At 43.2% G+C, this 26,997-nt stretch overlaps 1 protein-coding gene across 1 annotated transcript in view; it reads left to right on the top strand.

Annotated features, from left to right (window-relative positions):
• The first annotated feature begins 12,400 nt into the window (after positions 1 to 12,400).
• The window catches only part of LANCL3 (LanC like family member 3), a 34,567-nt gene continuing 19,970 nt past the window's right edge, over positions 12,401 to 26,997 (top strand). The window contains exon 1 of the mRNA XM_052674308.1: positions 12,401 to 13,316. Within this exon, the coding sequence (XP_052530268.1) occupies positions 12,426 to 13,316 (891 nt within the window). The 5' untranslated portion in view covers positions 12,401 to 12,425. The remainder of the gene's footprint in view (positions 13,317 to 26,997) is intronic.

The raw sequence follows: 26,997 nt of genomic DNA on the forward strand, positions 1-26,997 counted from the left end.
CTTGCATTGAGGCATAAAACTAAAGATGTGCTTTCAAATATATGTGCTATAATGGTTTTGCATAGTAAAAGAGCACTTTCTGTATAAATAAAATACTAAAAAAGAATAAAATACTGTAGTAATCAAGCTTTTTGTAACTTTGCTTTACATTCTCACTTATCAAAGTATCACTTAGACATACATCCACATGGGTGTCAGCTCTGAAGAACAGCACATCATTTACCTGTGCTCTGTCAAACAGCCAGGCTGCTCCCCTGCTCACCTCACTGCTCACCCTGCAAGTGCTGGGAGCAGGACAAAGATGGACTGGATTTCACTTTCCCAAAGTAGGGTAATGAAGGGCAGGCCTGAGAGGCAGCCTATGCTCTTGACCCTCCTCAGTCCTGGAATTAGCCTGGCCTAAACACTCTTGAATAAACAGAAATGTAACTTATAGAATCATAGAATGGCTTGGGTTGGAAGAAAAATCAAAGATCATTAATCTCCAACCCCCTGCCACACACAGGGCCAACAACCTCCATATCTAATATTAGACCAGGCTGCCCAGGGCCCCATCCAACCTGACCTTTAATACCTCCAGGGACGGGGCATCCACAGCCTCTCTGGGCAGCCTGTTCCAGCACCTCACCACTCTCATAGTAAAGAACATACCCCTGACATCCAGCCTAAATCTCCCCTCCCTCAACTTAAAACCATTTCCCCTTGTCCTGCAGTTATCTACCCTTGTAAAGAGTTGATTCCCCTCCTGTTTGTAGGCTCCCTTTAGGTACTGGAAGGCTGCAATGAGGTCACCCCACAGCCTTCTCTTCTCCAGGCTGAACAAGCCCAGCTCCCTCAGCCTGTCTTCACAGGGCAGGTGCTCCAGCCCCCTGATCATCTTTGTGGCTCTGCTCTGGACCCTCTCCAACAGCTCCCTGTCTTTCTTGTACTGGGGACTCCAAACCTGGACACAGTACATATGGAGCCTCCCAAGAGCAGAGTAGAGTAGGACAATCACCTCCCTGTTCCTGCTGACCACCCCTCTTCTGATGGAGCCCAGGATGCCACTTGCTTTCTGAGCTGCAAGAGCATCTGCAAGCATGAAAAATATTCTGCGAAAGATGCATTAAGGGGAGTGGATGGGGAAATATGACACAAACTGCTTTCTTTTCATGTGGGACAGCTGACATTTCCACACGGTGCCTGGTGCCAGGCAGCACACAGCTACTGCTACTGGATGTGGCCATGGATGCTTCGCATTATTCCTTCAGCACTCTCTCAGGGTGAAAACGCAGTAGCCTGGAATAAATTAAATGCATTTTCATTTCTGTCTCCATTAAACATAGCAAATTTCAAGACAAGCTGAATCTGGATTTAGAATCTAGAGCACTTAACATGTCAGCCACCAAACAAAATACAACATGTTTCTTAAACACTATATGACAGTCACTGCCCTACAATATCACTGTAGTTTTAATTAAACTACCTGAAATGGAATAAAATGGAACCCACAGAAATTGTAAGAAATTACTTGTTTATGCAGATGTCACAGAGAAGCATAAAATACAACAGAGGCAGACAATCTTTTTCTCCCCTCTCCTTTTCTCACCTGGCCTCACCTCACCTCTCCTATCTGGATTCCTTACCTTAGCAAGGTCAGCAGCACTCCTGTAGTATCACTTCCCACTCTGTAATAGTCATAATACCAGCTCTGCGAGCCTGTGAAGCCGTTATAAATAGTCCAACTGATAATTTACAGCTAAGAAGTCAGGTTTTTATAGGACCGGGGAATTTTCAGTCTCTCTCTTACACAACTATGTTTGAAGTCTGCTGAGGAATGAACTGTCAGCAGAAGGCAGCTGAGCTCTGCTCTGGGAGCGTGTGACTGTGCTCGGTACGGCAGTTCGGGGATGTCTCACCAGATGTCTCCCTTGTACCAAATTCTTAGGTGCAAAGTTTTCTATTGCAAAGGCCAATTAGAAAACCTTCATGATTTCCATTTAAAAGATACTGTATGTGACTACTACATAAATATTGCTGCACAGTGACTTGCTGGATACAGAAGACTGATTTAAAGTAGTTTCCTCATTCCAAACTATAATATGTTACTTAAGAGTGCATCATTTGCTGATTAGGTGCATCAGTTTGGTAAGCTGCAGTGCCTAAAGCTTCAAATTTGATTGCAGTCATTTTAATCACGTAACTAATTTTCAGTAACAAAGAGTTGTTTATTCCAAATGTATTCATGCATGTGAAATAAACTCAGTTATGCCGCATTCTGGAAGTGATAGTACTCTTACCAATTCCTAACATCATTAAAGCTCAGCCTACATGAAGGAAAAAGTGGTGGGAGAAGGAAGCATCCTCTGAAATTATTTTAAATTATGATTTGAATTCTGTTTATGCTGCCCAAAGGGACAGGCTCCAAAAACATGTGACCTTTGTGCCTCTGATATGAAAGAGCTGTCAAGTCCCTGCCCTGAGAGTGACACTAATACGATGGCTCATCTCACACCTCCCCTGGCTACATCTGCATCCCACTCAGTGGCAGTGCTTGGCCATGCCCTCCCAGAAGCAGCCAGCTGCTCAGCCTGCCCACACTGCTTCCTCTGGCCCAGAGGATGAGTGAGGAGAAGACGACTCAGTGAGGGAGCTTTATTTTGCAGCATGCTTTCCTAGATGTTGTGATCAGAGCGTGAAACCCTGCATGGGGAATCTTACTGTCTTGGAGAAGAAAAACTTGAGATTCCTGGGCCTGCAATACAAGCACCAGAGAGGGTAAACATTTAACAAAGCCTCAGAGTACTTTTGCTGATGGAAAAGTACTCACATCTAGCCGGGCACCTTCCACAGAATGCATCTTCTCTCTGCTAAAAGCCATTTAGGGATGGCTTTTCAGAAATCTTTGGTTTTAGTCAGATGTTGGAGTGGGACCTAGAATGAATAATCTTACTGCCAACACACGTAAATCTCTGTTCCTAACCTATCACCTGTAGGCCATAAGATGAGGAACAGGAATCCAAGGACATAATGTGTTGGCAGCAAAATGTCTCCTGAAGGCCATGAAACTGCTTTCGCACTCCACTTGCTGCCTGCCAGTGAATGGGGGCTGCCCAGGTGTGTGCAGGATGTGTGTGCAGGGATATGTGGGTGGGAGAGGAGGAGGTTCATTGTCTTGTTCCAGAAGTGAATGGTTTTCAGTCTATTTTAGGAAGAAGCCATCAGTGGGACATAAAATGCTTGGAACATGTCCTCTCTCACTCAGAAACTCCCTCTATAGCGATGGTGGGGAGGAAGCCAGTGGAAAATTCCTGCACTTAACAAATTCGGATATATTGTTTTTCCATCTTTTTTAACTGCACAAGCAGTGAAAAGCAACTGGAGTGACAGCCCAGACTGGTCCAGACTGAGATCCAAAAGACATTCTGCAAGAATAGGACTTTGATGTAAGAGTGGGAGTGCAGGACCTTAACACAAATAGGAAACAAGCTCATTGACAACATCAGTCCGATCTACTGATGTAGGGTTCTAATCAGAAGAGCTATCTGAAACTCAAATCCAACCCTAGGATTTAACAAAATAACACATAAATCTAAATGTACAAGGACTTCTCGGAAAGTAATGCCTCCTGTTTTATCATGTTGGCTCACAGTGTCAGAGGTGGATGTTGGTGATACGGCAGTAGAGGTTGCACTTTCACACCAATACCCTATTATGTGTTGTTCCTGTGTTACAGATGGCAGCAGAGGGGCACTCTGACACAGTGGCATCTGATATGGAATTGCAGATACAGCAAAGGGGTGCAACTGAATTTCTCTATGCAGAAAAAATGGCACCCATTGACATTTAGTGATGCTTTCTGAATGTTGATGGAGACCAAGCAGTGGATATGAGCACAGTGAGGTGGTGGGTGGTGCATTTCAGCAGTGCTAACAACGGCAGTGGGTCACCTCTGCTGGTACAGATTGTTCAGATCACAGCATGCAGGCTCCTGTTCATCACTGGTGAAAATGAAAAGCTAGCAGTGGTGACTGTGTTGAAAAATTGTATTTTGTAGCTGAGTATTTGCTCTATCAAGTAGTGTTAATGTGCTCTCTGTATCTGTTGTAGTTCTCATGGAAATATATAGGAGCATTACTTTCAGAGCAACCTATGCACATACGAAAAAAATGCAACTAAATACTGCAGTGGGTACTTCTGAGCTTTTCTAAGCTGGAAGGTGAAGTGGTGCTAAAAAGAAGGAACAGTTCGTACATTGGCTTACACTCAGAGATTTAATTTCTCCACAGTAGGTAACCAGCACTGACATCTGTAAAAGTCACTGTGCATTAAAGAACAAGAATCCAAATATGGGTCATCCAGAAAGCCTGCCAGCCCATCCCTGCCAGCAATGGCAGCTGCAATACAAGCACAAAGGCAGAAGTTTTTATTGCAGTGACTTCTGATGATTGAGCCCAGCACTCTTTTCAAAGGAGGGGCTGGCTGCTCACCAAACCTATTTTAATGCTTGATTCCAGAAAGCTGATGGCTTTGAACTTGACACAGGGGAACAGAGGGCAGGCAGCAAGAGAAGAAGACAAATGCAGGCAAATTCATTTAAGCCAGTTGTGACTTGAGGTTCTTCATTTTTGCCCCAGTGCTGAAGGCAGTGATGTGAAACAAAACAGGCTGACTTTATCAACAGCAGAGTGGAAACTGAGGTGCAAAAATAAATGTAACAGACAAAGGAACGCCTCCATTCTGAAATAACTCGGAGACTTGCCAGAGCAAAATTTATTTTCAAATTTGCAGTGAGCTCATGTATACATATAAAATTTATGTTTGTGCATATTCTTTTTCTTGACGCTGCCCTTTTCATTAACAAACTTCAATCATCTGGCTTACAGACAACTGATAGTAACTGAGCCTGTGTGAAAAGGCAGCAGGTTATTTCCTGTCAGTCACCAATGTCACTTAGTGAAGTGGCTTGAAATGCCCTTTAGACAGCCTTAACTCTGTCCCCTTGTGGTGGTCTCACCCTGATGGCAGCTGAGATCCACTCTGCAACAGAACAGGTGAAGAAAACATGATGAAAAGAAGGCTGATGAGTCAAGAGAAGGGCAAGGAAAACACTCAGCAATTTCTGTCATGGGCAAACAGGCTCAGCATAAAGGAGATTAATGTAATTTATTTCCTACTGATAACGGATAAAAGCAGTGAAAACAAAGGCAACTAAAACCACCTTCCCCCTCCATCCACCCTCTTCTATCTCCTGATCCCAAGCAGTGCAGGGGAACAGGGAGTGGGGGCTGCAGTCAGTCTGTAAAGCATCATCTCTGCCAGCCTTCCACAGTCACTCTGCCCCTTCTCAATGTGGGTCCCTCCCACAGTAGCATCCACCCTGAGCTGTGGGCTTCCCACAGGCTGCAGCTCACCCAGCACTGGCCCAGCATGGCTCCAACATGGGCTCTGCTCACAGAGGCCACCCCTACAGCCCTATGCAGCTACCAATACCTTGGGCCATGTAAGCCCAACACACTACTTCAGAAAAATCTCAGCTTACAAAAAATTGCCAGGGGTAAATGTGCTACATCCTGCACCAGGCTGGTACAGGTCTGATCCCCTTGAGCACGTTTTTCTTTTACAGAAGGTGAGCAGTACTTCTGACCCAAATGGTTTTCTGAAGCAGTTTTGTAATACCCCAGCCAAATCTGTATCTCAGTACCTGAACATTTTGTTTATCTACAAGGAGCTGGAATGTCTCCCTGCATAATTCATGATGCTGTGAATTATTTTTATGTATCTTCCAGCTTTTTTTTTTTTCCAAAAGGCATTTGCTGACTGAAGACCAGAAAAAAACAAAAATGCTTAATGGCATTCTGGAACAATCTTAGGCCACGATCTTGCAAACAATATTTACTGAGAATGGTGAGGAACTGTTGATGTATGTAAGGTAAATCCCAGGTGCTAAGCATTTGCTGGATCAGAGTTTACACGTTTGAAGGTGCAAAAACAAAACAAAAATATTCTTGTTCCAAGTCCAGTATCAACGCTTCATATTATTTTAATCCATAATTTGAAACTGCTAAAATAGCAAAATTTTTATTAAAAAAAAAACACCACACAGATTGCAATGTATTTCATATTTCTCTTACCTCCCCCTGGGATGCTGAACAAGCAAAACGGCTCGAACTCCTATAGATGGATCTTCGTCTAGCACAGCTTCTATGATTCCCATCAGACTAATGTAGCAATGAAATGAAGACAGACATCATACTCATCACACGAGCTGTAAATACATGTGAACAGAAATTGATTTTGAAATGTTCTTGGCAGTTTCCCAAGAAAACATCATTACTGTTTCAAGAAAAAGCACATCATGTATTGCTTCAGGATTCCTAAGAATTAAAAAACTCTCTGACCTCTGTTTGCAAAATGTTTTTAAAAGGAGAGAAAAATAGAGAATTTTATGGCCTCTCAAAATTTAGTAGAACAAGAATATCACTGGAGCACTGGGTCCAATTCTGGGCTGCCCAGTACAAGACAGACATGGAGCTACTCGACAGTCTAGTGAAGGAGCACAAAGGTGAAGTCACTGGAGCACTGGGGCACGGTGAGGAGAGGCTGAGTGAGCTGGGACTATTCAGCCCGAAGAAGAGGAGGCTTGGGTATCTCATCAATGTCTATAAATATTTGAAGGGAGGGTGCAAAGATGATGGAGCCAAGCTCTTGTCGTTGGTGCCCACTGCCAGGACAAGAGGCAGTGGGCACAAACTGGAAGGCTCCATCTGAGCACCAGCAGCACTTCTGTAACATGTGAGTGACACAGCACTGGTACAGGCTGCCCAGAGAGGCTGTGGGGTCTCCTTGGAGATCTTCAAAAGTCACCTGGACATGGCCGTGAGCACTGTGCTCTTGGTATCCCTGCTGGGGCAGGGGTTGGGCCAAAAGGACCCAGGGCATCCTTCCCACCCCAACAACTCTGTGAATATACTTAGAATTGTATTTTGAAATGTGTCCATCTGGAAAATTTCAGGAGTGACTGTAGTTTTCTTGAATATCAGCCTATTTCCAACATCTTAAATAAAGCCATCTGTTCTATTCTTCGAGTGGACAATGACCATACATGCTAAGTCAGGTTATTTTATGTTCTTCTAAGTCTGCAATTGTAAAGGATAATTCATCAGGATCCTATGGAGGTAAGTCAGTATTTTGCTAACTCATGAAAGCATCTAGAACAGACTGCTCTCACACAAAGTTAGATGTATGCAATTATGCTTGTGTCCCTGTTCCCTAACCTAGGCTTCCTCACTCCTTTAGGTCTGATGAAAATAGCTGGATAGAAAAGACTTCGAACAAGTATCTGATTACAGTTTTTATTGTTGCAAATCCAGCTTTGTCATAATGCTTTGATAGTTTGATAAAACAAACAAACAAAAAGCTGAAATTTCAACAATGTTTAATTATTTATTGCCTGTGGCTGTGCCTGGTCCTGGGGATGCAAAGAGTGGTTACTGTCCTCAGCTTTCTTCATCATCTGCAGCTGCTGTGTGTGAGCTCCTTGCCTTCACAAGCTCATTTCCATCATGACAATTACTGAGATAAGGTAGCACAAAGGCAATAGCACAATGTACAGAGAAGAAAATTCAAGTGAAATATCACAGACAAAAATGTTAGCTGTTTTTAAGTAAAAACATTACTTAACTTCAGATAATGATTTTATTCCTGTGCCTTGAAATGGTTCCAAATTCCAGACCTGTCAAAAATGTTACAAGTAAAATCCTGGATCTCGCATGAACACCAGTTGTAGCATAGAGGCACTTAAGAAAATTTCAAATTGATATTGTGTGTTGCACTGACAGACTAATTATTAATACAGAACTGGCTATTTTATTTTAATATCAATAATGGAGAACACAGCAGGATTTTGTGCTTCATTATTGTGTTAGCCAATGCTGGAACCACGCAGAGAGCTGCAAATTAACTACTGTTCTCTAAGCATTTAAAAGTATTCTTGGTTCATTAGAAATCACCTTGAACATACAGAACTGGACATAATCTGCTTGGCAAAGAAACTGAAGATTGTGACAGACATATCTGCAGGAAAATGTCCACCATCCTGCCAGTTTCAGAAGGTTCAAGCTAAAGGAAGGAACTCTAGGAATAACCATACCAGTGGGTGGCTCGGGTTAGGGCCCAAGTGTGCTCTTTTGGAAGACAGATTTTTGCCAGAAAAGCCAAAACTTAGAATATCAAAGTTCCTGCTCTGCAGAGAGCTTTGGCATTTGTCAGCAATGCTGTGGTAGTGATTCATCTGTCAACAAGCATGCAAATAAGAATGTATAGAGGTATTGAAAGTGATATAATGCTTTTCCTTAATGAAAAATGAGAGACTTCACAACAGCTGCTGTGCTTTATCTATACTGATACTCTTGCTAAAATAATCCAGTCTTTTCAACCAACTCTCTAGCATTGTTTCCTTGCCTCCTAAGGAAGCAAGGCACACATGGTCATGTATGACTGCCCATCTACCTACTTATCATTCCACACGTAATCCCATGATTTTGCATCTGTTTGCCAATTTCAAACAAATTCAGTAATAAAGACAGAGCCTCAAAGAAATTAATTTTCTGTTCAATTCCTAAGCTTCATCAAGCTGAGCTGTGAACAAAAATGCAGTTTTCTCGGGGCAAAAGGCAGTTCAGTGCAGCCCTTAACCACGGGCCAACTACAACTACACTCACCTGCCAGATAGGAACAGTGCAACTGGGTGAGAACTATTGGCATGGCACAGGCCTGGGAGAAAGATGGCCACTATGGAAAATAGAAAACAAATCAGGAAGACATCCAACTTTACTAGTTTCACTGTTCATGGACCAGCTTGTTTAACAACAAACATGTCTCAGAAGGTAGGTGTGCTTCATGAAAGCACAAGAACAGTAAAAGTAAACCTACTGGACTCCAAGTGATGTATGATAATTTAAATATTTAACACAATATTTAACATAATCTCTGCGAAATAACGTTCTATCTTCTGATAGGTAATTTTCCTTGTGATGAAATGGCAATACAAGCAGTAAAAGTTACATCACTTCTGTCATGCAGAAATTGTGTTTGTATTACCAACCACGCACAAGCAACGGAATAAAAGGCTGACTTTGGAAAAAAGCTTCCGCTGTGCAGGGCCAAGAAAGTATTTCATTTTCCAAATAGGTCTGCACATCACTGTCAAATGATTGTCAGGGAACAAAAATTTAAAAGCTTTTGTGCAGTTTGTGAGCAGAGCCCATACGGCACAGGTTAAGACAATCTGAGAAATGAAAAAATACTTACAGTAACCACGAGCACAAATCTCTGAGCAGCCAGGAGAAGGATGTGAATGACAGTGCTATGAAACCCCTGGGACTGCCCCTGCTGGGTGTTTTCTGGTCAGACTTGTCTGTATTTTGGCTGCTAGCACAGTATCTGCAGCACACAGTGCTATGTTATTTGTCAAAAACCCATGTCAGCAAAGATAGAAGAAGGGCATAAGGGGAAAATGGGCACTTGATGGTTGGACTTGATGATCTTAGAGGTCTTTTCCAACCTTAATGATTCTATAATTCTAGCGCAGACATGAAACAACTCTGCCTAACTCAATCCCTTCTGCCAATTGCCCAAGAGCCAGCTGCCTATCAGCCAAGAACTGATTACAAAGCAGAGAGGTTGTCCTATGAACTCCAGACACACTCTTTTAGGAGCGAGGGTTCCCAGGACAAAGTCTGAGCCGGCAGGGAGAGCTCTCCTGAGAGGGAATGGCAGCACTGGGCAGTAACAGGTACTGATGGCTGATTTCAGTACATTGAGTGGGAGCTACTCTTGAATTCAACAGCCAGTGCACTCTAATAGGTCTGGACAGCCTCTAGGACAACTCTAAATACACATCTGTTACTGAAGCTTAGGCTGGGAGTGCGAGCCCAGTGTTTCACCTTCAGCATTGGAGAGATTTGGAATACAGTGCAGGAACAAAACTGGCCACCATGTGGGTACCCCAAAGCCCATGTGTTTGACAAACTGATGTGCTCTGTATGGACAGATTTTCTAGAACGGAAGCAGCAACTTTGAGGATTCAGCTCCCCCCTCTATTACCTATATGCACCACACCTGTCTCAAAACCTTTTACTTCTACCATCTGCAATTTGCCTCCAACTCTTTGGCTTCTTGGATCAAGAAGTATGGCATACCTAGGAAGCATAAACCAGTGTAGAAGGGAAAAAAGGGGGAGAAACACATTTTTCTCATCCTGAAACCACACACATAGGTCCTCTGGGACACTAGAGGAGGGCAAACTAAGATCTGATGAGAAACATATGATATGCATTGGAGACATGATATACCCTTCCTTCTCTTCCTTTCATATCTGAAGTGCATCTAGGCATTATCTGAGTGAAAAGCATACAGAATGCATCATATCTAAAACCATGAAAGCTTTATACAAGGCAACACAAGCAGTTTAAGGCAGTCAATTTAATACATGTATAAATATAAATGTACAGTTGTAAGAAGTATCCATGTAATTTTTTTCAGCTGTCCTATTGGCTTCAGTGCTCCTCCGCAAAAAAGGTACAGCTGAAACCATCATCCTCATTTCTCACTGACTGCTGCACAACATCTGCTTGCCCTGCAGTAGCTAAGCACTCTTTACTTTATCAAAAGACTCTTGAGAACATTTCTATTCCTTTTCTGAATGTGATTACAGGCTTCTTTATAAAAAATACTGTAGCCGTCTTGTTTGACCCTCTTAGAGAACAATGTTGCTAACCCAATTGATTTTCCTGTAAAGTTCATATTTTTCTTAAAGCATTTGCTGCTGAAATTGGCAAAGATCCATTTCCCCATGCTGAGATTCTCAGAAAGATGCACAAGCCAAGGTGACTCTTGTGGTTTCTTTCATTGCAGGAAGACAAGCACCAAAAGAGAGGATTCCTTAGCCATCAACAGGAGAACCCTGTCCAACTCATCTCCCAATCCAAAAGACTGCAGGAAAGTATCTGCCTTTTAAATCTGAACAGGAGACTGAAAACATAAAGTAAGTATCCTCAAAATGAGAGAGCAAAAAATATGTTGGAATGAAAAATTCAAAGCCTGACGATATTGAAGCAAATATTTACACTTGTGGTGTGGGCAAATACAAACCTAGAAGCACCACGAACATTATCAGAGAAGTACAAGGAGCTTTGGTTTCAGAAACTTAAGACCAAGAATCTTCATTAATTTACTGTTTATTAACTTATGCCATTGATGTCAGGTTTTGTTACAGCACAGCATGTCATAGTTTCCAGAAATAGATGCAAAAAACATGGTTTTGTAATAAATGATTTGATTTGTATAAACTATTATTTGATTTCCTAAGCTTACATGTGTAACATTTGCTGACAACCCAGAGGAGCATCTGTCTTTCGGAAAAATGTAGGGAACATGAGTAAAAACACTCAAGAGAAAAAATTGTTGACCATAATGTGCTGAAGGCAAAGGCATCCGACGGCAAAAATATGGTGCTTGAAATGCCTGGTAATGCCCCACCCAGGCTACTGTGTCCAGGTTTTGGATCCCCAGCTCAGGAAACACACGGAGCTGTTGGAGCAGGTCTAGAGGAAGGCCACAAAGAAGATTGTAGGGCTGGAGCACCTCTTCTATGAAGGCAGGCTGTGGAATCTGAACATGTTCAGTCTGGAGAAGTGTTCAGGGAAGACTTCATTGCAGCTTTCCAGTACTTAAAAGGAGCTCATAAGCATAAGTCTTCAGGGAAGACTTTTTATACAAGTAGACAGTGATAGGACAAGGAGGAATGATTTTAAATTAAAAGAAGGTAAATTCAGGTTAGATGTCAGGGGGAGATTTTTCATTGAGAGGGCGACGAGGTGCTGGCACAGCTGCCCAGAGAAGCTGTGGTAGCCCAGCCCTGGGGGAGCTCAAGGCCAGGTCGGACTGGGTCCTGAGCAGCCTGAGCTGGTGGGGGGCAGCCCTACACACAACAGGGGTTGGGTGGATGGGCTGCGAGGTCCCCTGTAACCTAAGCCATTCTATGATTCTGTGTTCTATGAAATGACTGCTGTAAGTGGCTTAATCCAAAACCCCGTGGAGGTGATGAGATTCTCTGACTTAAATCATACCATTTGTCCCATTGTGTATCAGGAACTGAAAGATGAAAGGCACTACGTGCAAAGGAACTACGGAAGCACAGCGCTTGGAAGGTCTTTCACCGTCCACCAGTTCACACGGACGAGAGCTGCGCTTAGTGTTGGCCTCAAGCTTTATCAAGCTGTTGTTGTTGATGTCGACCTGGTTTCTTTTAACTAGAAGCCCACTCAGTGGCCCACATCTTCTCTTCCTCACAAGCTCCGCTTGGCTCGCTCCTGAAGGAGCCACACACGGTCCGGTGTGATCGCGAGGCTGTCAGGGAGTCGCTCAGCTTTCCCCTCGTGTACATGTGTCCGCAGCTCCTGGGGGGCCGCTTCGCAGCCAAGAAAACCCAGCTGCTACCTGCCCTCCCAGAGCCCCATCCTCCAGCGGCGTGGGGAGGATGCAAGCCTCTGTACACGCTTCATCCCGGCGGATCCGCTGACGGCTGCAAGCAGACGAGCAGCAGCCAAGAGGACGACGCGAGAAGACCCGCGCCCGGCAGGGAGGACCGAAGGGGCGGCAACCCGGCCCCGAGGGGCGCCCCTTCCCGCCTCCTCGCTCCTCCCTGCCGCGCTCCCGCCTCCCGGCCGCCCCTCGCTGTCTCCCGCTGCGCAGAGCGCCGCGCCGGCGGGGGCATGGCGAGCCAGCGCTGCTTCGCCAACCGCTTCGATGACTACGCGGGCAGCCTGGCGGCCGCGCCGGACAAAGAAGCGGCGGTGCCGCTGGTGACGGCCACCATCGAGCGGATCTTGAAGGAGCTGCCGCCGCTCGGCGGCGGGGCGGAGGGCGGTCCCCGCGTCTGCCAAGGCGGGCTGTACGGCGGGGTGGCCGGCGTGGCCTACATGCTGTACCACGTCGCGCAGTGCCCGCTGTTCGCGCCGTCGCGGGAGGCCTACCTGCGGGCCGCCCGGCGCGTGGTGGACGCCTGCCTGCGCTACCAGGAGGCGGGCGGCGAGGCCGACGCCGACACCCGCGCCGCCTTCCTGCTGGGCGGCGCCGGGGTGTACGCGGTGGCAGCCTTGGTGTACCGGGCGCTGGGGCTGCCCGACTTCGCCCGGCCTCTGGGCAAGTTCCGCGAGCTGAGCGAGGTCTGCGCGCCGCTCTCCTTTCTCGAGTGCGGCTCCGACGAGCTGTTCGTGGGACGCGCCGGGTACCTGTGTGCCGCCCTGGTGCTGAAGCAGCGGCTCGGCATGGAGGTAAGGAATCCCCGGCTCCCCCCGTGCCGCCGCCGCGGGAGCTGCCCTCCTCCTAGAGCAGGCGCTTGTCGGCCACCCGTGCCCCAAAGGAGAGGCGGGCAGGTGCCGAGGGATCTGCCGGGGGGCTCTTCGAGAGCGCGTCCCTAAAGTAACGTGGGTCGGAAAGCAGGTAAAGCAGGACAAGGGACTTATTATTACTGCAAGTGGTGCAAGCGAGACGGTGTTCAAAGGCACGTGTGCTTACTGCCCCCAGCGCTCAGCACAGGCTTTCGGAAATCCGACCCTGCCTTGTGATGCTTTTGGTGAATGGGAGCTGCGTGGGTAAGGCTTGCTTACGGATCAGCTCTCTGCTGATTTCGGGAGTCGGGAGTTTACCCTCGGATATTGCCGTTGGCAGCGCTTGGCGTTCTGAGCTTCCACTCAGTACGGTCCAGTAGCTAACCCTGCTGTTAGCTGTGTTTGTTACCGTGCGGTCAGTGCGGTGTCAGAGAGGGCACTCAGTAGATCTTCCTTCCTGTCCTCCTGTCGGGTCCAATCTGTGTCTTCTCTGTTCGTCGCTGATTTGCAAGTTCGCTTGCTTATGGCATTTTTTTTTTCCTCCTGGGAGAGTAAGCAACTGTTACAAGTAAATAAATGCTGCGGGAAGGAGCCGTCCTGCCCCCTCCAATAACAGGCGTTGAGATAGGAGTCCGAGGAAATTCACTTAATGGAGGACTGCAGGGACTCCAGCGGATCAGAGGGAATTGTTAAGTCAGCATCGTGGATTTTTTTATTGCCTTGAACAGAAATTCTTATAGCGCTAAGCATTTAAAGGAGCCGGGCATTCATGATAAAAGGATTCTGTCTGAAGACCCTTAAAGATAGGATGAGTTACATTATTCCTAAGCATAGCATATCTGTACTTTTCATTCAGACAGCATTTTCTGTGGAAGTTCTGCAGAGGCAGCAGTACCAGTTCTAGGGCATGGTTCTTCGCAGAGGTATCAGCTATCTTGGCAGTTGGGGTCACACTGAGGGAGTCTGTGCTTCCAGTTGTACACTGACGTACCAGCTGTACAAAACAGCACCCTGAGCTCTACTACTTCAGTTATTTCCCCCCTCCTGCTGGTCTTGCATCCTTGACAGCAATCTGAGCAATCTCTGCAGTTCAGAAAGTGGGTGCAATCTCCTGATGTCCTTTGACAAGCAATACAAAGAAGGGGAAAGCTTTCCCTGTTTCCTTGCTTGCCGAAAAAGCATACTTTACATGGCTGTCAAGAGTTAAAACTCCCAACAGGTGAGCACAGGTGTGCACATATTGTGGAATTCCTCCAGCAGGTGAGTTGAGGACAATCATAGGGGATCTGTTATGCCACAGTCACAGTAAGACATATTGTGTCCTCTTGCTGATGTTTCAATCAGTCCTTCCATAGCACTGTTAATTCTGTCACCGCTGAATGTCACTGCAATTTTAATGGTGCAGGGAAAGAAAGAAATCAAAATATTTAAAATTGTTAAGTATTAATACTTTTAAAATAATTTTCATAAAAATTAAAACTTTTAATTAAAATGCTTTTTTCCTTATGAGAGCGCAGCGATCACAGTCTGTAGTCTGTGTACTCACGCATTAGCAAAATTCAGCTTGCTGATCAAAGTTTCCATCCTCGTACAGAATTATTTTAATTAGTTCATTGCCAGAGCGGATCCTGCATCTTTTTACAAATGAGGAGAGGGATGCCCAGAGAGAGTGCACGTAATGTTGTTACCCAAGGTCAAACGGAAAGCCAGGTACATCCCAGAATAGAAACAACTCCTTGTGATTCTAACCGCTGGAAAATGCTACCTCCTGTAATTTGATTGTGCACAGCCTCACATGGCTCATTGCAGCATGTTTTCTTGTTCCATGCATTCTTTGGATGCTGCTGTGCAAACATTTCCAGCACAAAGAGAAGTCCATTCCTTACACTAAAATATGGCCACTGCTGCTTCTGTGGTTGTTTACTCCTCTGAATAAGTTAAATTGTAACCCACGTACAAGAAATCAATTATACTTGAAGGAATCTGCCATTGATGATGTGGGCTTGGTTTTTCCAAGCAGCAGAGGAAGGGGACCACTCTATTTCAGTAAATACCAGTTTAGCTCAGCTGCTGTGCCCCAGTGCTTCAGTCCTAGCCTCAGTTTTTTAAAGCTTCACATATTCTTCAGGAAGTTAATTGACTGTCCTGAAAGATCCATTCAGTTGAATAACTTTGACCTCATGTGAAGAAGGCATTTGCATTCTGCTGGTTTTCAGAGTTTTAGGCTAATACAGCATTTTTTCCTGATGAATTAATTGGGAATTTTTGCATGAGTAAGGATTACTTAAACAGGCAAGAATTAACAGTCTGACCTTCTTGATGCACAGTGACTCTATGCTTCAGGAAAGATGGTCATTTCCAACCTTTTTTTTAATCTCTATTACATTGTAATCATGCCTCCTAGAGGGAGATAGGTGAAGTGTTTTTGCAGAAACAATATTATCATTTGTACAGGGTACACACAGATAAGGTGCATGTGCCTGAGCAGTCTTTAATCCATGTGTTTTCACTGTTTTCTGCTCTTGCTTCTTCAGGTCATTCTTTCTGATGCTGCTAGCCTTGCCTTATTGTGTATTTTGGAGGGAATCCATCAGTTCTGCTTTTATGCAAATGGCAGTAACAAACCACTAAAGTGGTGGTCTTGCCCCTCTGTTCAGATGGTGTTTCATCATCTGCTGATGTTATCTCAGTGATGTTTCTCTCCCATTTCATGGTTGATGGAGCATGGTGTGCCTCAGTATTTGCACTTCCTTCTGGCAATGTCACACTGTCAGGTGATGGGGGAAAAGGTATAGAAGTTCAAGTGGCTTCTTGCATCACCATCTGCTGAGATGCTGACTTTTCAGCACAAATCAGGTTTTCTTTTAACGACTGGCTGAACTGGTGGGCTTGACTGATTTCCACCAGCTCTAGACTGCAGCAAAAAAGACAACAGCCAATAGCAGTATACCTTCTAGGAGGCAAAACAACGTTCTACATGACTGCCTGGTGCTTCATTCAAGGGACAGGAGTTTCTAAAGACACTGGGGACATTGTAAGAGATGGTTGCCTGCAGTTTCGGTGGTGAGCTGCTTGAACCACCGGGTTCTGTCGGCAGTGTGGCCAAGCCCATTCCCTCAGGGGCTGAGCCACTAGGGTCATTCCTAGAAATCCACGTGTTTGGTCCATTTTTTTCCAGCTCTTAGAAAAAAACAGAGAAAAAACAAAAGGAAGGAGCTTGCTGATGAACATGTTCAGAGGGATTGAACAGTGCCCATTTGAGGATAGGCTGAGAGAATTGGGGCTGTTCAGCCTGGATATGAGAAGGCTCTGGAGAGACCTCATTGTGGCCTATCAGAATCTAAAGGAGGGCTGTAAGAATGAAGAGAATGGACTCTTCAGCAGAGTTTGTTGTGATAGGACAAGGGGAAATGGTTTCAAACAAGAAGGGAGATTTAGACTGGATGTAAGTTTTTTACACTAAGAATGATGAGGCACTGGCACAGATTGTCCAGAGAGACAGTGAATGCCCCATCCCTGGAGACACACAGGGTCAGGTGGAATGGGGCTCTGTGGAACCTGATGTAGCTGTAGGTGTCCCTGTTCACTGTGAAGGAGTTGAACCAGGCAACCTTTAAGAGTCCCTTCCAACTCAAACAATTCTATGATTCAATGTTCCTTTGGGACTTTCTAAAGTGGAAGTTTCTTCATGCTGAAGACAGTGTTTATGAAAGGCAGTTGATGGATTGGTCTTAGAAAGGGAGCTCTGCAGAATATGTGCTGAAGGGATGCTCTTCCAAGTGCTGTTGTGCAAGGTCCCACGCTGGGCTTTTATTCCAATCTGCACCTCAGTTGGAAGACTTGTTCCTTGAGGTGAGATTTCATTCTTTCTCTATGTTAAAGTCCTTTCTCTCATGTGGAAGAATTTGCCAGTTCATCTGAAGTGCGGTGGCATTTGTAATGTCAAACGCACAAACTGTGGTGCTAGCTGGAGCTCTACTGATTTCATTATTTCATTTTACACAGGCCACTACACATACAGGATGACAGTTTTGCCACAGAGGATTTAAGTGAGATACCAGAAAAGATTAAAAAAACAAAAGGTTTTCTTTCTAGCCTGCTTCTTTTAAATGTCCTTCTGTTTGTGGTTTCTCAAGCCACACAGGACAGATTTTGCATTAATTTGCTTAAATTGATGAATTTAAGCTGGGAGTTGATATGGGAGTTTCTAAATAAAGAGGAATCAAAGGAAATTATTTAAATTTGGATTTGTTTAGTAAGCATTCTAAAATAGTTTGGGTCTCCATTTCAGAATTTCTCTATCTTTCTTCAGCAGGGCAACATAAGTCTTTATTTTAAACAGCCTTCAAATTCTGAATCTGGGCCATTGTGATAATGGCCACCTGGATCCAGCTTGGCATGGTGGAAGCTGAATGTCCAATTGTAGAGATAAAGCAGAGAAATTAATTTTGAAAGTATTGAATTTCAAAAGTTTTGTTTAATTGGCAGTAAAAAGCACAGTAGTACAGAGCTTACAGGAAGGATCCTGCCAGGACTGCAGATTTGATTGACACAATTTTAACGGTACATTTTCTGTTGGGCTGCAGAAATATGGATTTCGACAGCTTATAGCTTAAGAGTGGTAGTAATCTGCCATCATCTTCTAAAAAGAGCTTTATACAAAGGCAGTCAGATATGCCTTTACTTTTTCACACTGTTGGAAAAAATGTTTGCCAGTTCAGCATCATCTTCTTTGCAGAAATACCAACCTAATACTGACATCCAATGTTTGTTTAATATAAAAAAAAGGTTCTTATTCAGAGTAGTCTCTTATAGCCATATTAGATCCCTGCTTTCCTATATTCCTCCTAACGACTTTACATTTCACATACAGCGAGTTCACTTCTAAACCTTATCTGTTCCATCATCATCCTCCTCATCACAAGGAACAATTTTTAGGTCATCCTTTGGAGTCTGTCAGTGCCTCTCTTTGGCCTGCTGGAAGTGAAGGTTTTGAATGCTGAGTGTCTTTGTTTTCTGTAGTGCAGAGCGTACTGCCTCTGCTGCGCTCCTGGCATGGAGAATGGGATCTGAGGAGCAGTACACAGGCAGTGGAATGAGGGCATTGTGGTGGAAAAGATGCTTAGTCTGTTCTGTGGCCCTACTGAACATCTGGAAGCATCTCCAGCCACCTGAGCATTTGAAGCAGAAAAAAGAAGCAGCTCTCCAGCAGAGTGCAGGAGTGCAAGTTGGTGGTCTCGAAGCACGACTTACTGATGACCAATCTGGTGGCACAGTGCAACCTGTCTCAGCCTGGTCTGATGGTTGGTGACCTGCACATAGCAGGGGGGTTGAAGCCAGATGATCATTGTGGTCCTTTTCAACCCAGGCCATTCAATGATTCTAAGAAAAAACAACTTTCTCAAGCTTGCTGCCTTATGTTTTCCAAATTTTTGTTTGTATTTCATACCTATGTCAAATGTACTGCTTAAAATTCTGTGTTTCCACAAATTAATTATGTTTTTTTTAATTTATGTTTGCCTCCATGAAAAAGGCTGATACTGATTTTTTTTTTTTGCATTGTTCTTGCAAAGGATTAAGAGCCTCAGTTTACTCCATAGTGAGGTATCAAGCAACACTGAATGACACAGTAGAAAAAAAGGATGCGTACAGAGAAGAGCACTAAAGCTGGTGAAGGAACTGGAGAACAAGAGCTATGGGGATCACCTGATGTAATTGAAATTGTTTAGTCTTGAGGAGGATGAGGAGAGAGCTTATCACTCCCTATAATTACCTAAAAGGAGGCTGCAGCAACAGGATGTTGATCTATTTTCTCCAGTGACAAGTGATTAGATGTGAGAAAATGGCCTCTGGTTGCACCAGTAGAGGTTTAGATTGGACACTGGGAAGAATTCCTTCATGGAAAGCGTGAGGTTGGGTGTTGGAGGAGGTTGCCTAGGGAGATGGTAGTCATCATCATTGGATGTTATTTAAGAGACATGGGTACATGGCATTTAGGTACCCAGTTTAATGAGAGACTTAGCAGTGTTAGGTTGATTTTAGGTACCCAGTTTAATGAGAGACTTAGCAGTGTTAGGTTGATGGTTGGACTTGATGGTCTTGACATTCTTTTCCAACCTAAATGGTTCTCTGACTCTGTATGGTGCCATATAGGGATGCAGGGAAACAGTAGAGGCATGGGAAAAATAATGTTTGACAAAGGCTGAGCAGAGAGCAGAAGAAAGAGGTAATTTAAAAATAAATTAAAAAACAAAACAAAACAAAAGGAATAAAATAATGGCAAAAAAAAAAAAAGTGAAAACTGAAGTCTACGTAGGCATAGCAGAATTTGAAAATGAATGAAAATAGCAAGACATTACTTAGTCCTTGGAGCAAGGAAGATTTAAATCTGAAATGAAAAAAATTAGATTCTCTGGCAAACTCGTGTTGTTTTGACAGCTAATGCACTCAATTTAGAGGAAGGTAAACATACAGCAGAAGAGTAGGGACAAAGAGAAAACAGGTCAGGGAAGAGCTTGAGGACTAAACACTACAGTTGGTTAAAGAAAATTACTGTTTTTATCTGCATGGATTTTGCTTGTCACTCATCTGTTCCTGTATTCTCTTTGCATATGCTCGTACTCGTACAGATGTAGCTGTCATCACATTCAGTGCTTGCAAATTCAGAACACAACATTATGTCTTATTCTATAATTTCTTTCTCTAAGGATTGATGGAGATAACTACTCGATGTCTGGAAGCTGATAAGGGCATTTTCATGGACATTCTTGTATTTTGCTTCTAGCACTGAAATTTTCTTATTACATGCATATAATACTATAGATTACTGCATAACCTAGATGGCAATTCTGTCAGGAATCCTTATTTACAAGACTAAGGAAGTAAAAGCGTGGATGATTGAGTGGCTAGTGAGAGAAAAAAAGAGCACAGGGCTAACTAGAAGCAGTTCCCAATGAAAAAGTGAGATCGTACCTACAGAAGTGGACATATAAAATTAAGCCTTATGCTTCTCAATAGTCATTTAATACACGTGGTTAGAATATTAGAGTTGTTATGTAAACCCGAGCACAGCTCTCCATCCCGTATAGCAGGGCTCATATCTGGAAACCATCCCTTTCTCTACATTTAATCTATAGTCCTTACTTTTCATTGTTAATTCATCCAGGCAGTCTTAACATCGACCTGTGGCCCTCTTCAAAGGTTGCAGAGTAGGTATTGTGTGGGTGCTGCTACTTCAGCCTTGCCTCCAAGTGGTAAAAGAGCTCTGTAGAAAGGAGCTGGGAGGCAATTAAAATGCTTATGTCCTGTGGGCTTGCTCTCTGCTGCACAGCATTGTGATAGACATTTGTTAAAACTGGGATCTTGTTTGTCAGCTAACTACACTATTCCCCCCTGCCTTTATTTCCTAATCAGAATTCAATATATGCAGTCTGGTCACCATTTTTTGATAAGGCAATATGTCAAAATGCCTCTTTGTCTGTGTCTGTCACGCAGTTCTTTGACTACTGACAAGAATGAGATTAAGCACCGTGTGATATTGCATAACCTTCTGTCCACTCCAACAGTTCTCAATGAAAATAACATCAAAAACAATTATTTCTTATCTATGTTGTTGTAGGATTATTTTCAAGTGACAGTGAGCTGCTTTATTTTTCCAGAAGTAACAAGGAAAATAATTGAAATGGCTATTTCATTTCAGGCAAACATGATCAAGAAGTGTCTTTATAGCAATTCAGGCTGTTGCTGAGTCATTTGGCGTTTCTCAGCTCGGTGTATTTTGATGTCTGAGAGCAGAACCATAAATCTATTTTTGCAACAGTTCAGCTTTCCTGAATTCCTCAGTTTAATGGCTTAATATCTGTTGTGCATCATGAATGAAATGGAATGGATGTCAGCACTGAATGACCAAGGAAAAAAGAATTGTGCCAGGTACATACACCTTCTAGCTGTCCATAGCATTTAGTTATTCTGTGTGGCTTATTTTTTTCCTGTACAGAATATTTCTGTAATTGGTATGGTGTTTTTCTTCATGGAGAATGATTAATTGTTAGTTAACACAATTGAGTATGGAAAGTTGGGAGCGTACTGGTCAAATTTAGATTTCAATGTCAAGGAAGTGGAAGCTGATCTTTCCAACGTGTGTGGGCTGGCAGCTAGAAGAAGCATAGGACAGTCTTTTAAGTAGCAATGTGCCGATGAGTCAGTGCATAATGTGTTGGAAAACAGTTGGTATTGCATATTCTGTACTGGCAATTTTCTCTAGTCTGTCTACTCAGTCTTGGCAATTGAATGATAACACAGAACCAAACAACTGTTAGGGTCCTTGAGAGGTCATGTAGCCAATCATGGCCCCCAGGCAGCTTTACCTGTGCCTGTATCATTTCTGACTGCCTCTCTCCGACCTATTCCTCATACCCTCTGGTAGTGGAGGTTCTGCATCTTCCCCGTCTGAGACATTATTTTGTTACCTTGCCTATTAGAAAGTCTGGGCTAAGGACTAATCTGAATCTCTCTGTAATTCAATCCCAACATGCCTTGTCCTGCTCATTGAGAAGTACTAAAACAGATTATTTTGCTCCTTTTTACAGCAACTCTTCATATGTTTCAAGACTCTTACAGTTCCTATCTTTAATCTTTTCTAAACAAACAATCCTATTCCTTCTAATCTTCCCACATGCATCACATTTTCTACAGCTCTAGTCATTCCCATTGCAGCCTGCCAGACTCCCTCTAGCCTTTCCTGAAGAGTGCCAGAAGTTGTATGCATAGTTCTGGCACAGATCTTTCTAATTGAGTGAGGAGATAACTTTGTGTTTCTTCCAGATCTTCTATTTATATGGCTCAGTAAGATGTTTGCATCTCACACCAGCGTGACACTGACTCACACCCGCCTTGTGACTTGCTATAGTCCAGCAGACTTTTAGTAGGTCACTGCTACATGGACAGGTATTCATTAGGACAGGCCTATGAATAAGTGACGTAGTTAGGGATCACATAAAGTCAGGAGTCGCAACCGCAGAAGCTGTGCTGTGGTATACAAAATTAGGTTTTTTCATTAATGCCAAAGAGAGCATCCTTTGTTCTTATGGTAAAAATGAGAATTACTACTTAAAAATAGTTATTCAGTGTTGTAACGCTAGATATTATGTATTCAGGGGACAGCTAGACAGTGATAGGCTTTCTTCGGGGAAGTGTAGTTTGAATAATGTATTTCAGAGGCCTATATTGAGACAGTAGTCAGGCAACATTGGAAATCAAGGAATAAATGAAGACAGAAGAAGAAGGCGGAGATTAAACTTCTCTGTTCTTGAATTCATCAGCGCCATTAGTCAATCGAAAGCTGTCCTTTTATTTTGTAAAAGTTTCTTAGAGCTTCATCCAGCATCACCAAGTTTGATGTTTTGGCTTGCTAGAACTGGGTCATAAAAAAACAGAGATTGTCTTGTATTAAAGTAGTTGGTTTGGAAGCACCACCCTTGGTTCAGCTGTACATGGGACTTCGACCTTGCTGTTTCCTCTAAGCTCTTTATCCCTTTGAAAACCTGGCTCTTGATATGTAGGTATTTCTACTTGCCATCTGTGAAGTGGCTAACGTTACGCTTCATTGTTTTAGTTTTCCAAGGCTGAGCCAATGATAAATTAGTCAAAATTATAGTTGTAATAGCAATGGCCACCAAGATACACATTCTGCATGTACCTGTTTAGATCTGATCATACTTAAGGTAGTCAAATATGATCCTGGGGAAAAATCTTTGTAGTAGAACAACAAAATAAACTTCTTCATATGCTTTAAATAAATATTGATTTGTTTGTTCTTGGTCTTGCAGAGCTGAATCAATCATGAGCTTGCTTATGCCTGGCTGCTCTTTTTGTACACATTGTTAATAATGCCAGCAGAAATAGCTGGGAATAATGCTTATGTAACTTCTACGTACCCAGAAGACAAAACGTAGATAGAGTTATAGCAAGAACGCTTTCATCCTATTTTGAAATTGTTCTTTAAATGCTGTCGAACTGTTAGCTTACTTTGGTGAACGATCATTGTAATTAAAAAACAAACAAACAAACAAAAAAAAAAACACCAATAAGCTGAGTCAAAGTTAGAACTGAATCAAAACATCTCAGGAAAAGTAAAATCCCCACAGCTGGCTGAACAATGTACTGACATACATTCACTTTTGAATTTGGCTCAAAGTCATAGAGTCACAACGTGACTCTGGAGATCTTGTGCCCTGAGCAGATTGCTTAGGGCATGTCCTAGGGCTAGGGTTAGGGTTTTGAAGATCCCCGAAGGCAGAAACCTCATAGCCTCTCTGGGCAACGTCTTTGTGTGTTTGACCGCACTCATAGTAAATAAAGAGCTTTTTCTTAAGTAGATTTTCCTGCCACTAAGAAGAGCCTGGCTCCATCTTCTCTGCTCTCTCCCATCAGGCATTTGTACAAATTGATAAGATCTCCCTTGAGTCTTCTCTAGACTGAGTCCCAGAGATAACACATGGAAAGAACCCACGGACAACCAGAAAAATTCACTGTTACTCCCATAAATTGCAGTCATTCATGCTTCCTTGGCTTCTTTCACCACTACCAGCTTCTTGTGCTTTTCCTCCTCCTCTGACTTCCTTTAACACACTGGGTGGCCAAAGCATTGCAGTTTCCTTTGTCACCCCCTGTCACTTGCAGCTACAAGCAGGAAGATCTTGCATGAAGTCTAGAAAGGTCAAAAAGATCCAAGGCTGCCATAGAGCCTTAAACACCAGCTGCATCCCTCCTTTTCAATCTTGGATGTGTACCTACATGATGTACTTCTATAACCATACTCTCTACCTGGGCAGCCATATCTTTCCATAATTCAGTGGCTCAGATGGGTTTGCCTCTGTGCTACTAGCTGTTCTACTTCCACTGCTGTAACCTCCCCTATAGGACCTTTGTCACCATCTAGGAGTCAGTACAGAGGTAGAGCACTGGCCACTTTTCTCGTACAGCAATACCTAAATGCTGCACAGTTCCTCCTGTACTGTTGCAGAGAATAATCATGTAAAATGGTAGGTAAATCCAGTGAAAGAGAAATATGCCACTAAGTGCTCCCAGGGCAGCAATAACATAATGTAGCCTGTACTATGAGGTAATAGTGATTCTCACCAGTTAATTATACAACACTTTGAAATGCAAGGTAACAGCTAAGTGCAGTGAATGACTTTTTATTATTATTATTGTTTCCTTATGTCTGTTATTCCTTGCTCTCCTTTCCTTGTGGATTTTGTACTCTAGTCCTAAGAGTAACCTGAACCACAGCTTCTGGCAGCGGTGTCTTTTTCCCAGTGTGCATTGTTTATGGAGTCACAACTGAGAATAAGTTGCATAAAGGGAAAATTGATAACACTTTCTCAATTTTATTCTAGTATCAAATGGCGATCTTTTAACAAAGAGAAAAGTACAGACTGTTAACATAACTATTAAGTTATGTTTTAAAGGACATGGCAGCCCACACTTCCTCAGTGTAATCTCATGACTGCCCTTGAAAGGCTAGAATTTCCAGGCAATGCTCTTTTGCTATGATCTTCTGTTTCAGAATTGTCTTTGTCAATGTGCATGGGAAGACCTAGGAGCCAGTACAGAGATCATTAGGCCTTGTACTACCTCCGACAGCTACTGCAGTCAAAGAGTAGGGCAAAATTCAGATGACTCAGAGGACTTGATCACCTTCATCTGTTTTTTCTCCATTACATTGTCAGCATTCTTCTTGTAGTTTGAGCTTATATTTCTATTTGGCTTATTGGCATGGCACAAACTGCAGATCATCACACAAAGTAGAAGTGGTGTAAGGCCAGCATGGAGTTCTCTAGAATTACCTTTGCTTGAAAGCAGTGCTGATGCTACTTTAAAGTGTATGCTTCAATTAGCCTGTGAATTATGCTCTTCTGTAGTTTGCCTCATTTAACTCATTTTGCAGGTAGCCACATTTTTCTTCAGTAGCAAATACTGAGACATACTTTCAGATGCCAAAGTCTCATCAATATCTACATAATAAAACTCTGCATGTAAGGCAGTGTGCCTAGATGAATAAACTTTTGTGAGACAAACAAGATCACTTATTGTAAACAACAGAATTATAAAATTAGTGGCTGATGAAAGAGCAGTAGCCAATATCCTGCTTGTATTTGAATAAAGCTTTTGTGGCTGTGTCAAATATAATCTTCCTTGAAAACTTAATGCGTGCTGACTTGGATGGGGACATTGTGGATTTGGAATTGGCTGAAAGATCACAGTCAAAGCTAATCAAAAATGCTAATAAAAGACTGATGTAGGAGCCAGCCTTATGTATTATCTTTACTAATGATCCAGAAGAGGCAGCTTACTGGATAAGAATTGTTTTGGCATCTAAACTGAGAGAAGTGCCAAATACTTTAATGCAGGAAGAGAGGAGGTATGAAAACAGTTTAAGAGATTTAAAAAAAAAAAAAAAGAGCTAAAAGAAGGTTTATTTTTAGCAGTACATGTATCTGGGGAGAATTATCTGTAATACTTATCCTCTATGCTAGGAAGAAACTGGCATTCAATTAAGCTGAACATGACAGGGCTTGAGTTACTCATGGACTGAGGTCACGTGAGCACTGGCATACTGTCTGCATGTGTGATCCATGGCTGCTTATATGTCTGAATGCAACACGGTAGCACATCAGAGTTCTATATTTACATTAATGTAAATTAACATCATATTTCTTTGCCTTTATTCTGCATGGAAATTAGCAGCTAATATAGATGAAAAGTCATAACCTATCCAGCTAGAGGTTAACACAGTATGGCATCAAGAAGTTAAATTTTGGACTGCCTACACAGATGTACCATCCAGCAGAGACATTTTTTATTCTCTGTGTATGATTCTTCAGACCTTTCCATTGCCTAAAGCCTACTCTGGAAACCAAGCCCCTGAAGTTTTGCCTAAGTAGGATGTGTCTGAATGCGCGAGGTGCCTAGTTTACACTCTTGAAGGCTCCTGTGTATCTTTTCATAGGCATGCAAAGCCCAAGTGTGCTGCATTGCAGTGCACATTAAGGCTGCATAAGCCCACCACTGCAATCACTGACAATCCGTGGAGCCCTAGAACAGATCTGTAGTGGTGTTTATGCTGGCATTGTCTGCTGCAATACTCCTCTGCTTCCACTGAAGGAGGTTGTTGAGCTGCAACCCTGACCAGCAGCTGGGGCGCATAATCCACCTGGTTCCTCTCTCCCTGTCTCCATGTCTCCCAGAGTGTGGAATAAAAGTAAACTCAACATCTAATCATTTTCTTCCAGCAAGGGCAGGTTGCATTCACCTCTGGTCACCCTTACAGGTTTTAGGACCAAACTGGGCTCTGTGCAAATCAGTAGAGGCTACAGTATCTTCCCTACATGCAGTAGCCTTGAGATTTCATCACTAACCTGGCAATTCTAATTCATATACCTTCTTTTTCTGACACACTGCAACCATTTAAGCTGGCGCCTCTAATCTGAGTGTGCTGATGGCTGCAGCAAGTCCCCTGTATTGTAGCTTTGATTGAAATTACTTATCTAAAGTACTGAGATGTTCTTTACTGCAGCACCTGGAGGGAAGTTGCCCAAATCTGCTGGTTCCAGAGTCATTC

The sequence above is a fragment of the Tympanuchus pallidicinctus genome, unplaced genomic scaffold (assembly GCF_026119805.1).
Source record: "Tympanuchus pallidicinctus isolate F22 unplaced genomic scaffold, pur_lepc_1.0 scaffold14, whole genome shotgun sequence".
NCBI classification, from domain to species: Eukaryota; Metazoa; Chordata; class Aves; order Galliformes; family Phasianidae; genus Tympanuchus; species Tympanuchus pallidicinctus.